The sequence below is a fragment of the Pseudophryne corroboree genome, chromosome 6, assembly GCF_028390025.1.
Source record: "Pseudophryne corroboree isolate aPseCor3 chromosome 6, aPseCor3.hap2, whole genome shotgun sequence".
In the NCBI taxonomy this organism is placed as follows: domain Eukaryota; kingdom Metazoa; phylum Chordata; class Amphibia; order Anura; family Myobatrachidae; genus Pseudophryne; species Pseudophryne corroboree.
This window is the reverse complement of record NC_086449.1, coordinates 81551914-81565777: the sequence shown is the minus strand read 5'-3', so window position 1 is coordinate 81565777 and position 13864 is coordinate 81551914. Positions and strand designations below refer to the sequence as shown.

Below are 13864 nucleotides of genomic sequence, written 5' to 3'. Positions count from 1 at the left end.
GGATCCAGTTGGTAGAGTCTGAAATAGACTTTTTAATATGTGACCACCAGGAGCAGTACAATGCAGTGCAGTTATGCTTAATCATACTGTATAAGTTATCCTTTAACCACTTAACTGACTATTTATTTCGCCAAAAACCGCTCTGAAATTGTCGTTTTTTTTTTAATGAGTGAATTAGGTGAAGAACATGAATTTAACGGGTGGTATTCATGTGACCGCCGGTCAGCTGACCGACAGTCACATGACCTCCTCCACCAGCCCGACGGGTCACTGTCCCGATGGTCGGCATGCCGACCAACAGGGACTATTTCCACTCGTGGGTGTCCACGACACCCATAGAGTGGGAATAGAACCCGTGGCGACCGCAGGTCGCCACCGAGCCCGCAGCGTGGTAAGCTGCCGGGATCCCGGCGTCGGTAAGCTGACCGGCAGTCAGGAGACCGCTGGTCAGCCGTACTACACCCGAATTTAACCCTATCCCAAATGATTTTAGTTAAACAAAAAAATCTTTTTTTTTTTTTAAATTATATTTTCCCCAAACATCGAAACATCGATCGGGAACATCGCGGCTTTCATTTTGAAAGCCAAGACAGCCTCGAGGTATGCAGGGGGAGTCTGGGGCAGCTAGGGAGGGTTTATTTACACTCTCCAGCGGCTGCCATTGTCTGCAGCCGCTGGAGGGGGGGGGGATCCTGCCGTGCTGACCGATCAACAGTGATCGGCAGCACGGCAGATACAGGGGGAGAGTGCAGGGAGGCAGAGGGACCTTCCGGTCCCTCTGACAGCAGCAGCGGAGGGAAGTTTCCCTTCCCTGCCGCTGCTAACGCTCTCTATCTGACTGGTCGCATCCTGTGTGACCAGGTCAGATAGAGCACTTGCAGGCATGGTCGCATCTGATGCGACCATGCCAGGCAAGTGGTTAATTATTTTATGTTTTGTTTGAGTTCTCTGGGTCTGACCATCTGCTTCCATGTTACCTCCGCCAGTTATTTGGTAGGGAGGGTTAATTTGATTTCATCTGCTTCTTGCATTGTGACGGTCAGACATCTGAGACTTATAATATATAATCTTCTAAACATTCCTCGCCAGACCGCCGACCAGCAGTACCTGGATGCTTTCACAGATGAGCTGGAATCTTTCAAGGACAGAGTTAGGGAACGAGCCAAGGTCCGGATAGAAAAGGCCTTGAAAGAGTACGAGGAGGAGGAACGGAAGAAGAGACTGGGCCCCGGAGGACTGGATCCTGTTGAAGTGTATGAGACTCTCCCACCTGTAAGTGAGTCACAACATGACGCACTGTACCGCCATGTTTCCTAACCCTCTGTATAATCAGCAATAACCTGATGTAATCCACAGGGCTCTGTCAGATTTACAAGTGTAAAGATTTTTGGCATATGCTGTAGTTACTTATGTACAGTGGAGGCAGTCTATTTAGAGCCTGAACCAATGTGAGAAGGCAGCCTAGCCTATCTGTTCATTAGGAGTATGTAACGCAGACATTTTTGGAATAAAAGATATCATTGTGCTCATATTCGTGGGGACTGGTTCTCTTTAGTACAACATGTACAATCTAACAGTACTTGATTAGTCATAGAATACACTGAACTAACTGAAATAAGGAAGTAACATGTAAATTAGGTAGTTAAGGAACTTATTTTCATAGAACACAGAACAAATGAACACGTGTTAAAATACAATGTGTGCTTCTATGTGATGCTGAATATGTATTGTACCATCTATGACCTGACTTTTTCTGTTTTATAGAACTTATCCTACTCCCAACTATACTACCCACACTAATGCAGCCTCACACCTACCTTATCCTCCCCTATACTGCCCACACTAATGCAGCCTCACACCTACCTTATCCTCCTCTATACTGCCCACATTAATGCAGCCTCACACCTACCTTATCCTCCTCTATACTGCCCACATTAATGCAGCCTCACACCTACCTTATCCTCCTCTATACTGCCCACATTAATGCAGCCTCACACCTACCTTATCCTCCTCTATACTGCCCACATTAATGCAGCCTCACACCTACCTTATCCTCCTCTATACTGCCCACACTAATGCAGCCTCACACCTTTCTTATCCTTCTCTATACTGCCCACATTAATGCAGCCTCACACCTACCTTATCCTCCTCTATACTGCCAACACTAATGCAGCCTCACACCTACCTTATCCTCCTCTATACTGCCCACATTAATGCAGCCTCACACCTACCTTATCCTCCTCTATACTGCCCACATTAATGCAGCCTCACACCTACCTTATCCTTCTCTATACTGCCCACACTAATGCAGCCTCACACCTACCTTATCCTCCTCTATACTGCCCACATTAATGCAGCCTCACACCTACCTTATCCTCCTCTATACTGCCAACACTAATGCAGCCTCACACCTACCTTATCCTCCTCTATACTGCCAACACTAATGCAGCCTCACACCTACCTTATCCTCCTCTATACTGCCCACATTAATGCAGCCTCACACCTACCTTATCCTCCTCTATACTGCCCACATTAATGCAGCCTCACACCTACCTTATCCTCCTCTATACTGCCCACACTAATGCAGCCTCACACCTACCTTATCCTCCTCTATACTGCCCACATTAATGCAGCCTCACACCTACCTTATCCTCCTCTATACTGCCAACACTAATGCAGCCTCACACCTACCTTATCCTCCTCTATACTGCCAACACTAATGCAGCCTCACACCTACCTTATCCTCCTCTATACTGCCAACACTAATGCAGCCTCACACCTACCTTATCCTCCTCTATACTGCCAACACTAATGCAGCCTCACACCTACCTTATCCTCCTCTATACTGCCCACATTAATGCAGCCTCACACCTACCTTATCCTCCTCTATACTGCCCACATTAATGCAGCCTCACACCTACCTTATCCTCCTCTATACTGCCCACACTAATGCAGCCTCACACCTACCTTATCCTCCTCTATACTGCCCACATTAATGCAGCCTCACACCTACCTTATCCTCCTCTATACTGCCCACATTAATGCAGCCTCACACCTACCTTATCCTCCTCTATACTGCCAACACTAATGCAGCCTCACACCTACCTTATCCTCCTCTATACTGCCAACACTAATGCAGCCTCACACCTACCTTATCCTCCTCTATACTGCCCACATTAATGCAGCCTCACACCTACCTTATCCTCCTCTATACTGCCAACACTAATGCAGCCTCACACCTACCTTATCCTCCTCTATACTGCCCACATTAATGCAGACTCACACCTACCTTATCCTCCTCTATACTGCCCACATTAATGCAGCCTCACACCTACCTTATCCTCCTCTATACTGCCCACACTAATGCAGCCTCACACCTACCTTATCCTCCTCTATACTGCCCACACTAATGCAGCCTCACACCTACCTTATCCTCCTCTATACTGCCCACATTAATGCAGCCTCACACCTACCTTATCCTCCTCTATACTGCCAACACTAATGCAGCCTCACACCTACCTTATCCTCCTCTATACTGCCAACACTAATGCAGCCTCACACCTACCTTATCCTCCTCTATACTGCCCACATTAATGCAGCCTCACACCTACCTTATCCTCCTCTATACTGCCAACACTAATGCAGCCTCACACCTACCTTATCCTCCTCTATACTGCCAACACTAATGCAGCCTCACACCTACCTTATCCTCCTCTATACTGCCCACATTAATGCAGCCTCACACCTACCTTATCCTCCTCTATACTGCCAACACTAATGCAGCCTCACACCTACCTTATCCTCCTCTATACTGCCCACACTAATGCAGCCTCACACCTACCTTATCCTCCTCTATACTGCCCACATTAATGCAGCCTCACACCTACCTTATCCTCCTCTATACTGCCAACACTAATGCAGCCTCACACCTACCTTATCCTCCTCTATACTGCCCACATTAATGCAGCCTCACACCTACCTTATCCTCCTCTATACTGCCCACATTAATGCAGCCTCACACCTACCTTATCCTCCTCTATACTGCCCACATTAATGCAGCCTCACAACTACCTTATCCTCCTCTATACTGCCCACACTAATGCAGCCTCACGCCTACCTTATCCTCCTCTATACTGCCCACACTAATGCAGCCTCACGCCTACCTTATCCTAACCTATACTGCCCACACTAATGCAGCCTCACACCTACCCTTATCCTCCCCATACTGCCCACACTAATGCAGCCTCACACCTACCTTATCCTCCTCTATACTGCCCGCACTAATGCAGCCTCACACCTACCTTATCCTCACCTATACTGCCCACACTAATGCAGCCTCACACCTACCCTTATCCTCACCTATACTGCCCACACTAATGCAGCCTCACACCTACCCTTATCCTCACCTATACTGCCCACACTAATGCAGCCTCACACCTACCCTTATCCTCAACCTATAATGCCCACACTAATGCAGCCTCACACCTACCCTTATCCTCACCTATACTGCCCACACTAATGCAGCCTCACACCTACCCTTATCCTCACCTATACTGCCCACACTAATTCAGCCTCACACCTACCTTATTCTCACCTATACTGCCCACACTAATGCAGCCTCACACCTACCTTATCCCCATCTATACTACCCAAACTAATGCAGCCTCACACCTACCCTTATCCTCACCTATACTGCCTACACTAATGCAGACTCACACCTACCTTATCCTCACCTATACTACCCACACTAATGCAGCCTGACACCTACCCTTATCTTCACCTATACTGCCTACACTAATGCAGACTCGCACCTACCTTATCCTCACCTATACTACCAGCACTAATGCAGCCTCGCCTACCCATAATTCTCTCAAATTTTGACTTTTTTTTCCCCACAGGAATTACAAAAATGTTTTGATACAAAAGACATACAGATGTTGCAGGACACCATCAGCAAAATGGAACCTAATGTAAGTTGAACTTTCTTCGAAACTGTGGACAATTTGGCAATAGTAGAGGGGATGATAGAGGGCTAGACCTGCGTTAGGTCCATTCCGCAAAGTGATTCTTTGCTCCCTCACACTCTCTATTAGGAAAACATGTACCATTATAAAAGACATTATAGGTCAAATATTCTGTACTAATCTAGTTTAGAGGAGATATAAAGGGATTATATGAATGAGGCACAAATCAAAAAGTTTAATTCTGTCAGCAGGTTTAGTTACACTTTTTATCGATGCTTCATAAAGTTCTACTACATGAATATTTTTATACATTCATCACTTTAGGATCTCAAAGTTTAGACTATATATATATATATATATATATATATATATTTCTCTGACGTCCTAGTGGATGCTGGGACTCCGTCAGGACCATGGGGATTAGCGGCTCCGCAGGAGACAGGGCACAAAAATAAAAGCTTTAGTACTAGGTGGTGTGCACTGGCTCCTCCCCCTATGACCCTCCTCCAAGCCTCAGTTAGGTTTTTGTGCCCGTCCGAGCAGGGTGCAATCTAGGTGGCTCTCCTAAAGAGCTGCTTAGAAAAAGTTATTAGGTTTTTTATTTTCAGTGAGTCCTGCTGGCAACAGGCTCACTGCAACGAGGGACTTAGGGGAGAAGAAGTGAACTCACCTGCGTGCAGGATGGATTGGCTTCTTAGGCTACTGGACACCATTGGCTCCAGAGGGATCGAACACAGGCCCAGCCATGGAGTCCGGTCCCGGAGCCGCGCCGCCGACCCCCTTGCAGATGCCGAAAAGTGAAGAGGTCCAGAAACCGGTGGCAGAAGACTTTTCAGTCTTCATGAGGTAGCGCACAGCACTGCAGCTGTGCGCCATTGTTGTCAGCACACTTCACACCAGCGGTCACTGAGGGTGCAGGGCGCTGGGGGGGGGGCGCCCTGGGCAGCAATGATAATACCTTGTTCTGGCTAAAAATACATCACATATAGCCCCTGGGGCTATATGGATGTATTTAACCCCTGCCAGGTCTCACAAACACCGGGAGAAGAGCCCGCCGAAATAGGGGGCGGGGCCTATCTCCTCAGCACACAGCGCCATTTTCCTGCACAGCTCCGCTGCGAGGAAGGCTCCCAGGACTCTCCCCTGCACTGCACTACAGAAACAGGGTAAAAAAACAGAGAGGGGGGGCACTTTTTTGGCGATATTGATATATTAAGCTGCTATAAAGTAAACAACACTTCTGTAGGGTTGTTCCTATATATTTATAGCGCTTGGGTGTGTGCTGGCAAACTCTCCCTCTGTCTCCCCAAAGGGCTAGTGGGGTCCTGTCTTCGATAAGAGCATTCCCTGTGTGTCTGCTGTGTGTCGGTACGTGTGTGTCGACATGTATGAGGACGATGTTGGTGTGGAGGCGGAGCAATTGCCGGTAATGGTGATGTCACCCCCTAGGGAGTCGACACCGGAATGGATGGCTTTGTTTATGGAATTACGTGATAATGTCAGCACGTTACAAAAATCAGTTGACGACATGAGACGGCCGGCAAACCAGTTAGTACCTGTCCAGGCGTCTCAGACACCGTCAGGGGCTGTAAAACGCCCTTTACCTCAGTCGGTCGACACAGACCCAGACACGGACACCGAATCTAGTGTCGACGGTGAAGAAACAAACGTATTTTCCAGTAGGGCCACACGTTATATGATCACGGCAATGAAGGAGGCTTTGCATATCTCTGATACTGCAAGTACCACAAAAAGGGGTATTATGTGGGGTCTGAAAAAACTACCTGTAGTTTTTCCTGAATCAGAGGAATTGAATGAAGTGTGTGATGAAGCGTGGGTTAACCCCGATAGAAAACTGCTAATTTCAAAGAAGTTATTGGCATTATATCCTTTCCCGCCAGAGGTTAGGGCGCGCTGGGAAACACCCCCTAGGGTGGATAAGGCACCCACACGCTTATCAAAACAAGTGGCGTTACAGTCTCCTGAAACGGCCGCCCTCAAGGATCCAGCTGATAGGAGGCTGGAAACTACCCTGAAAAGTATATACACTCATACTGGTGTTATACTGCGACCAGCCATCGCCTCTGCGTGGATGTGCAGTGCTGGGGTGGTTTGGTCGGATTCCCTGACTGAAAATATTGATACCCTGGATAGGGACAGTATTTTATTGACTATAGAGCAATTAAAGGATGCTTTTCTTTATATGCGAGATGCTCAGAGGGATATTTGCACTCTGGCATCGAGAGTAAGTGCGATGTCCATATCTGCCAGAAGTTTATGGACGCGACAGTGGTCAGGTGATGCGGATTCCAAACGGCATATGGAAGTATTGCCGTATAAAGGGAAGGAATTATTTGGGGTCGGTCTATCGGATTTGGTGGCCACGGCAACAGCCGGGAAATCCACCTTTTTACCTCAGGTCCCCTCCCAACAGAAAAAGACACCGTCTTTTCAGCCGCAGTCCTTTCGTTCCTATAAGAACAAGCGGGCAAAAGGACAGTCATATCTGCCCCGAGGCAAAGGAAAGGGTAAGAGAGTGCACCAAGCAGCTCCCTCCCAGGAGCAGAAGCCCTCCCCGGCTTCTGCAAAGCCCTCAGCATGACGTTGGGGCTTTACAAGCGGACTCGGGGGCGGTGGGGGGTCGACTCAAGAATTTCAGCGCACAGTGGGCTCACTCACAGGTCGACCCCTGGATCCTGCAGGTAGTATCTCAGGGTTACAGGTTGGAATTCGAGAAGTCTCCCCCTCGCCGGTTCCTAAAGTCTGCTCTGCCAACGTCTCCCTCAGACAGGGCGACGGTATTGGAAGCCATTCACAAGCTGTATTCTCAGCAGGTGATAGTCAAGGTACCCCTCCTACAACAGGGAAAGGGGTATTATTCCACACTATTTGTGGTACCAAAGCCGGACGGCTCGGTAAGACCTATTCTAAATCTGAAATCTTTGAACCTGTACATACAAAAGTTCAAGATGGAGTCACTCAGAGCAGTGATAGCGAATCTGGAAGAAGGGGACTTTATGGTGTCCCTGGACATCAAGGATGCTTACCTGCATGTCCCAATTTGCCCTTCACATCAAGGGTACCTCAGGTTCGTGGTGCAAAACTGTCATTATCAGTTTCAGACGCTGCCGTTTGGATTGTCCACGGCACCTCGGGTCTTTACCAAGGTAATGGCCGAAATGATGTTTCTTCTGCGAAGAAAAGGCGTATTAATTATCCCTTACTTGGACGATCTCCTGATAAGGGCAAGGTCCAGAGAACAGCTGGGGGACGTAGTAGCACTAACCCAAGTAGTGCTGCAACAGCACGGGTGGATTCTGAATTTTCCAAAATCTCAATTGACCCCGACGACACGTCTGCTGTTCCTGGGAATGATTCTGGACACGGTTCAGAAAAAGGTGTTTCTTCCGGAGGAGAAAGCCAGGGAGTTATCCGAACTTGTCAGGAACCTCCTAAAACCAGGAAAAGTGTCTGTGCATCAATGCACAAGAGTCCTGGGAAAAATGGTGGCTTCTTACGAAGCGATTCCATTCGGCAGATTCCACGCACGAACTTTTCAGTGGGATCTGCTGGACAAATGGTCCGGATCGCATCTGCAGATGCATCAGCGGATAACTTTGTCTCCACGGACAAGGGTGTCTCTTCTGTGGTGGTTGCAGAGTGCTCATCTGTTAGAGGGCCGCAGATTCGGCATACAGGACTGGGTCCTGGTGACCACGGATGCCAGTCTGAGAGGCTGGGGAGCGGTCACACAGGGAAGAAACTTCCAGGGAGTGTGGTCAAGCCTGGAGATGTCTCTTCACATAAATACACTGGAGCCAAGAGCGATTTACAATGCTCTAAGCCTGGCAAAACCCCTGCTTCAGGGTCAGCCGGTGTTGATCCAGTCGGACAACATCACGGCAGTCGCCCACGTAAACAGACAGGGCGGCACAAGAAGCAGGAGGGCAATGGCAGAAGCTGCAAGGATTCTTCGCTGGGCGGAAGATCATGTGATAGCACTGTCAGCAGTGTTCATTCCGGGAGTGGACAACTGGGAAGCGGACTTCCTCAGCAGACACGATCTACACCCGGGAGAGTGGGGACTTCATCCAGAAGTCTTCCACGTGATTGTGAACCGTTGGGAAAAACCAAAGGTGGATATGATGGCGTCCCGCCTCAACAAAAAACTGGACAGGTATTGCGCCAGGTCAAGAGACCCTCAGGCAATAGCTGTGGACGCTCTGGTAACACCGTGGGTGTTCCAGTCAGTGTATGTGTTTCCTCCTCTGCCTCTCATACCAAAAGTACTGAGAATTATACGGCAAAGGGGAGTAAGAACGATACTCGTGGCTCCGGATTGGCCAAGAAGAACTTGGTACCCGGAACTTCAGGAGATGCTCACGGAAGATCCGTGGCCTCTACCTCTAAGACGGGACCTGCTTCAGCAGGGACCGTGTCTATTCCAAGACTTACCGCGGCTGCGTTTGACGGCATGGCGGTTGAACGCCGAATTCTAAGGGAAAAAGGCATTCCGGAAGAGGTCATCCCTACCCTGGTAAAAGCCAGGAAGGAGGTGACTGCACAACATTATCACTGCATTTGGAGAAAATATGTTGCGTGGTGTGAGGCCAGGAAGGCCCCGACGGAGGAATTTCAACTGGGTCGATTCCTACATTTCCTGCAAACAGGATTGTCTATGGGCCTCAAATTAGGGTCCATTAAGGTTCAAATTTCGGCCCTGTCGATTTTCTTCCAGAAAGAATTGGCTTCAGTTCCTGAAGTCCAGACTTTTGTAAAAGGAGTACTACATATACAGCCCCCGGTTGTGCCCCCAGTGGCTCCGTGGGATCTTAATGTAGTTTTGGATTTTCTCAAATCCCATTGGTTTGAGCCACTCAAATCGGTGGATTTGAAATATCTTACATGGAAAGTAACCATGCTACTGGCCCTGGCTTCAGCCAGGAGAGTGTCAGAATTGGCGGCTTTATCGTATAAAAGCCCATATCTGATTTTCCATTCGGACAGGGCAGAACTGCGGACGCGTCCTCAGTTTCTGCCTAAGGTGGTTTCAGCGTTTCACCTGAACCAGCCTATTGTGGTGCCTGCGGCTACTAGCGATTTGGAGGATTCCAAGTTGCTGGACGTTGTCAGGGCATTGAAAATATATATTTCAAGGACGGCTGGAGTCAGAAAATCTGACTCGCTGTTTATACTGTATGCACCCAACAAGCTGGGTGCTCCTGCTTCTAAGCAGACGATTGCTCGTTGGATTTGTAGCACAATTCAACTTGCACATTCTGTGGCAGGCCTGCCACAGCCTAAATCTATCAAGGCCCATTCCACAAGGAAGGTGGGCTCATCTTGGGCGGCTACCCGAGGGGTCTCGGCATTACAACTCTGCCGAGCAGCTACGTGGTCGGGGGAGAACACGTTTGTAAAATTCTACAAATTTGATACCCTGGCTAAAGAGGACCTGGAGTTCTCTCATTCGGTGCTGCAGAGTCATCCGCACTCTCCCGCCCGTTTGGGAGCTTTGGTATAATCCCCATGGTCCTGACGGAGTCCCAGCATCCACTAGGACGTCAGAGAAAATAAGATTTTACTTACCGATAAATCTATTTCTCGTAGTCCGTAGTGGATGCTGGGCGCCCATCCCAAGTGCGGATTGTCTGCAATACTTGTACATAGTTATTGTTACAAAAAAATCGGGTTATTATTGTTGTGAGCCGTCTGTTCAGAGGCTCCTACGTTTGTCATACTGTTAACTGGGTTCAGATCACAAGTTGTACGGTGTGATTGGTGTGGCTGGTATGAGTCTTACCCGGGATTCAAAATCCTTCCTTATTGTGTACGCTCGTCCGGGCACAGTATCCTAACTGAGGCTTGGAGGAGGGTCATAGGGGGAGGAGCCAGTGCACACCACCTAGTCCTAAAGCTTTTATTTTTGTGCCCTGTCTCCTGCGGAGCCGCTAATCCCCATGGTCCTGACGGAGTCCCAGCATCCACTACGGACTACGAGAAATAGATTTATCGGTAAGTAAAATCTTATTATATATATATAGGCACGGTTTGGCACTCCCAAAAATATATAAATGCAATTTGCTCCGGTGCCCCGCATCAGCCAGTGCTGAGATATAGACCCACAGATAGCTGGCACTCGTGGAGACTTGGAAAAAAGACATAAATGAAGTAGCTTAAGTCTACTGCATTTGTGTCTTTTTTCCAAGTCTCCACGAGTGCCAGCTATCTGTGGGTATATATATATATATATATATATATATATATATATATATAAGTTTGTGTTCTTTTAATCAAATTGATTTTTATTTCTTTGTATAGCCATAGTGTATTATTTTAAAATATAACGTGTGCATGATATAAAAGAGCAAGAGTAATAAACTATTTTATATCATCATATTCTTACAATATTTATCTCTGGAGAACCAGAAAACATAAAGGAACCTCCTGTGCCAATTATAAAGTCTGATGAATCCAATCATATCTTCTTGCAGATTTGCAGTAAATTTAATGTTTTTCTACTTGACAGTACGTTACTTCATTAGATAAGGAAACCATATATAATAATATTATTTAGATAACATTTCCTAAAAGTTTCATGCCTTTGTGAGGGCTGTCAGTATTTCGATTACATTTATTCCAATGTTATCCACTAGATGGCCTCTCACCACCATCCACACTAGAGTCTTCGCCTTGACCACTTCAATGTAAGGGGATCTGGTCTCTAGGTCGACCACTATTGGTCGACAGTAATTAGGTTGACATTTTCTTGGTCGACAGGTTGACATGAGTTTTTCACAATTTTTTTTCTTTTTTTTCTTTTCTTTTTCATACCTAACGATCCACGCGGACTACGATTGGGAATAGTAACCTGTGCCAAGCGCAGCGGTAGCAGAGCGAGGCACCTTGCCCGAAGCATGGCAAGCGAAGCGGTGCACTAACTGGGGTTCATGGTCAATGTACGGAGAAAAAGACACCCCCAAAAAATAAAAAACTCATGCCTACCTTTTGACCTGTCGACCTAGTTACTGTCGAACAATAGTCGACCTAGACACTGTCCACCTAGTTACTGTCGACCTTCCATACCACACCCAGTGTAAGGTGCAAATTCCATTCTATTGCTGAGAATTATGGTACCCCAACATCGCACATTTGCCTGTATACCTGTTTGTGGTGCGAGGTAAAACACGTGACGGAGGCCGCGCTCCGAACGTTTCTCTGGCATCTAATGAAATTGTCTCCCTTTTATTTGAGAGCTCTTTTTTTTTCATGTTTGTCATTTTAATACATGTATTGTAATAAATGTGAGTACACTAAAGTACACGCTTTCCCCTTCCATCTTGCAGGAGGCCAGGTTCTATATGAAGCAGTGCATTGGCTCAGGACTTTGGGTCCCAAACGCCAAAGGAGATGGTCCTGATCTGGAGGGTCCGGATGCAGAACCAGTATATGAAGAGGCCCAGAATGCATCTTCTTAAGTCTGAACATGGGAAGAAAACGGCATCTGTCAATGCAGCTCTCAGTCCGGTGCAATGAATAGATTCGCTCCTCGGCGCTAGATCACCATTCATTAATAACCCGTAAGAGCAATCGTGATTAGCCTCCCTGCAGACTAAGGAACCAATAAACAGACTGAGGGGAAAAATATTCAAGTGCACCAAAAAAAAAAAAAACCCACATTTGTGATACTGGGAACACACACAATATGAGTGTTTAACACTGAAATTCTGTTATTACTTCTATTCCTAAACTCCATGATTTGTGGTGGAGAGAGGATTTTAAAGCTTTTTTTTTTGCTTTTTTTTTTTTTATAACCCCTCAGGGCTACATGTGTTAAACGGCGAGTTACACTGAGCAGATTAAATCCTTACAACGCAGAAGCATGCAGTTAAGGGGGCTGGTCATTACAGAGGAATAATGTTAGTGTGTTGTGCCTATACAGAGTACTGAGACACGTATAGCACCAGTCTTATGTCCCGTGTGGTTGTGAATCTTTTCTTCGTTATGCTTCCATGTTAATACTATAGCAATGAGAAGATTATAAAATCACTTTTTTTCATGACTAGAGTGCATTGTATTTTTATTTATTTTAAGTACATTAGTAGTAGAGATGAGCGGATTCGGTTTTACTCCGATTTACCCGAATCTCCTTATTGGCTATCGGACGTCACGTGTTTTGGTTAGCCAATGAGAAAAATCCAGAAAATAAGAAATGGCGATAATTCTGGCGTAAAGAACCGAGTAAATCCGAACCCGCTTATCTCTAATTAGTAGTGCAATTCACTATATAACTTCCAGTTCCTATGATCAAATAGAGAACAAGTCCTTTCAACCCCACAGTTTGGTGTTAGAATAAGTTAAGTCATTAGCGGCTGAATGTAGGGAATGTAGATACAGGGCAATCAATGTAAAGACCTCTTCCAGTCCACAGCTCTAGACAAAGTAATGTGACCGTCTTTGCGCTGTGAGCTTGAATCAAGCAAGCTGCGGCACTGGCGACTGAAGGGTCAGGTGTCTGCCCACCATGGAAGCCATATCATACATCGCGTGTTTTTTGCTTTTTTATTTGCAACACGAGCAAACAAACAAAAATAAGTGAAACAGCGGACATAATTGATCTCTATGGCAACCAGGTCTTGTTTGTTCATTTCTTAGCACATCAGCGATACTGCAATTAGTTCAGTGTTATATGTTGCAGTGGTGTCTTCGGTTGTTGCTTTGTATACACAATACTGCTGATAGCAGTTCAGATAGGCAACCTGCAAAGTTGTAAGTGCGTAATGTGACCACAATAGTTGTCAAGGCCCAGATTGTCTATGTCTAGCGTAGAGGATAATACAGTTAGGTCCACATATGTTTGGAGGGCTGGGTCTGAAATACCATCGGGATGCCGGCGTCAC

General features: G+C 46.8%; 1 protein-coding gene across 3 annotated transcripts in view; it reads left to right on the top strand.

Annotated features, from left to right (window-relative positions):
- The window catches only part of CDC37 (cell division cycle 37, HSP90 cochaperone), an 85961-nt gene extending 72935 nt beyond the window's left edge, over positions 1–13026 (top strand). For all 3 annotated transcript variants that reach the window (XM_063931370.1, XM_063931368.1, XM_063931369.1), the window contains 3 exons: positions 1090–1272; positions 4899–4970; positions 12311–13026. In XM_063931370.1, coding sequence (XP_063787440.1) covers positions 1090–1272; positions 4899–4970; positions 12311–12442 — 387 coding nt within the window. In that variant the 3' untranslated portion in view covers positions 12443–13026. The remainder of the gene's footprint in view (positions 1–1089; positions 1273–4898; positions 4971–12310) is intronic.
- Positions 13027–13864: the final 838 nt, after the last annotated feature.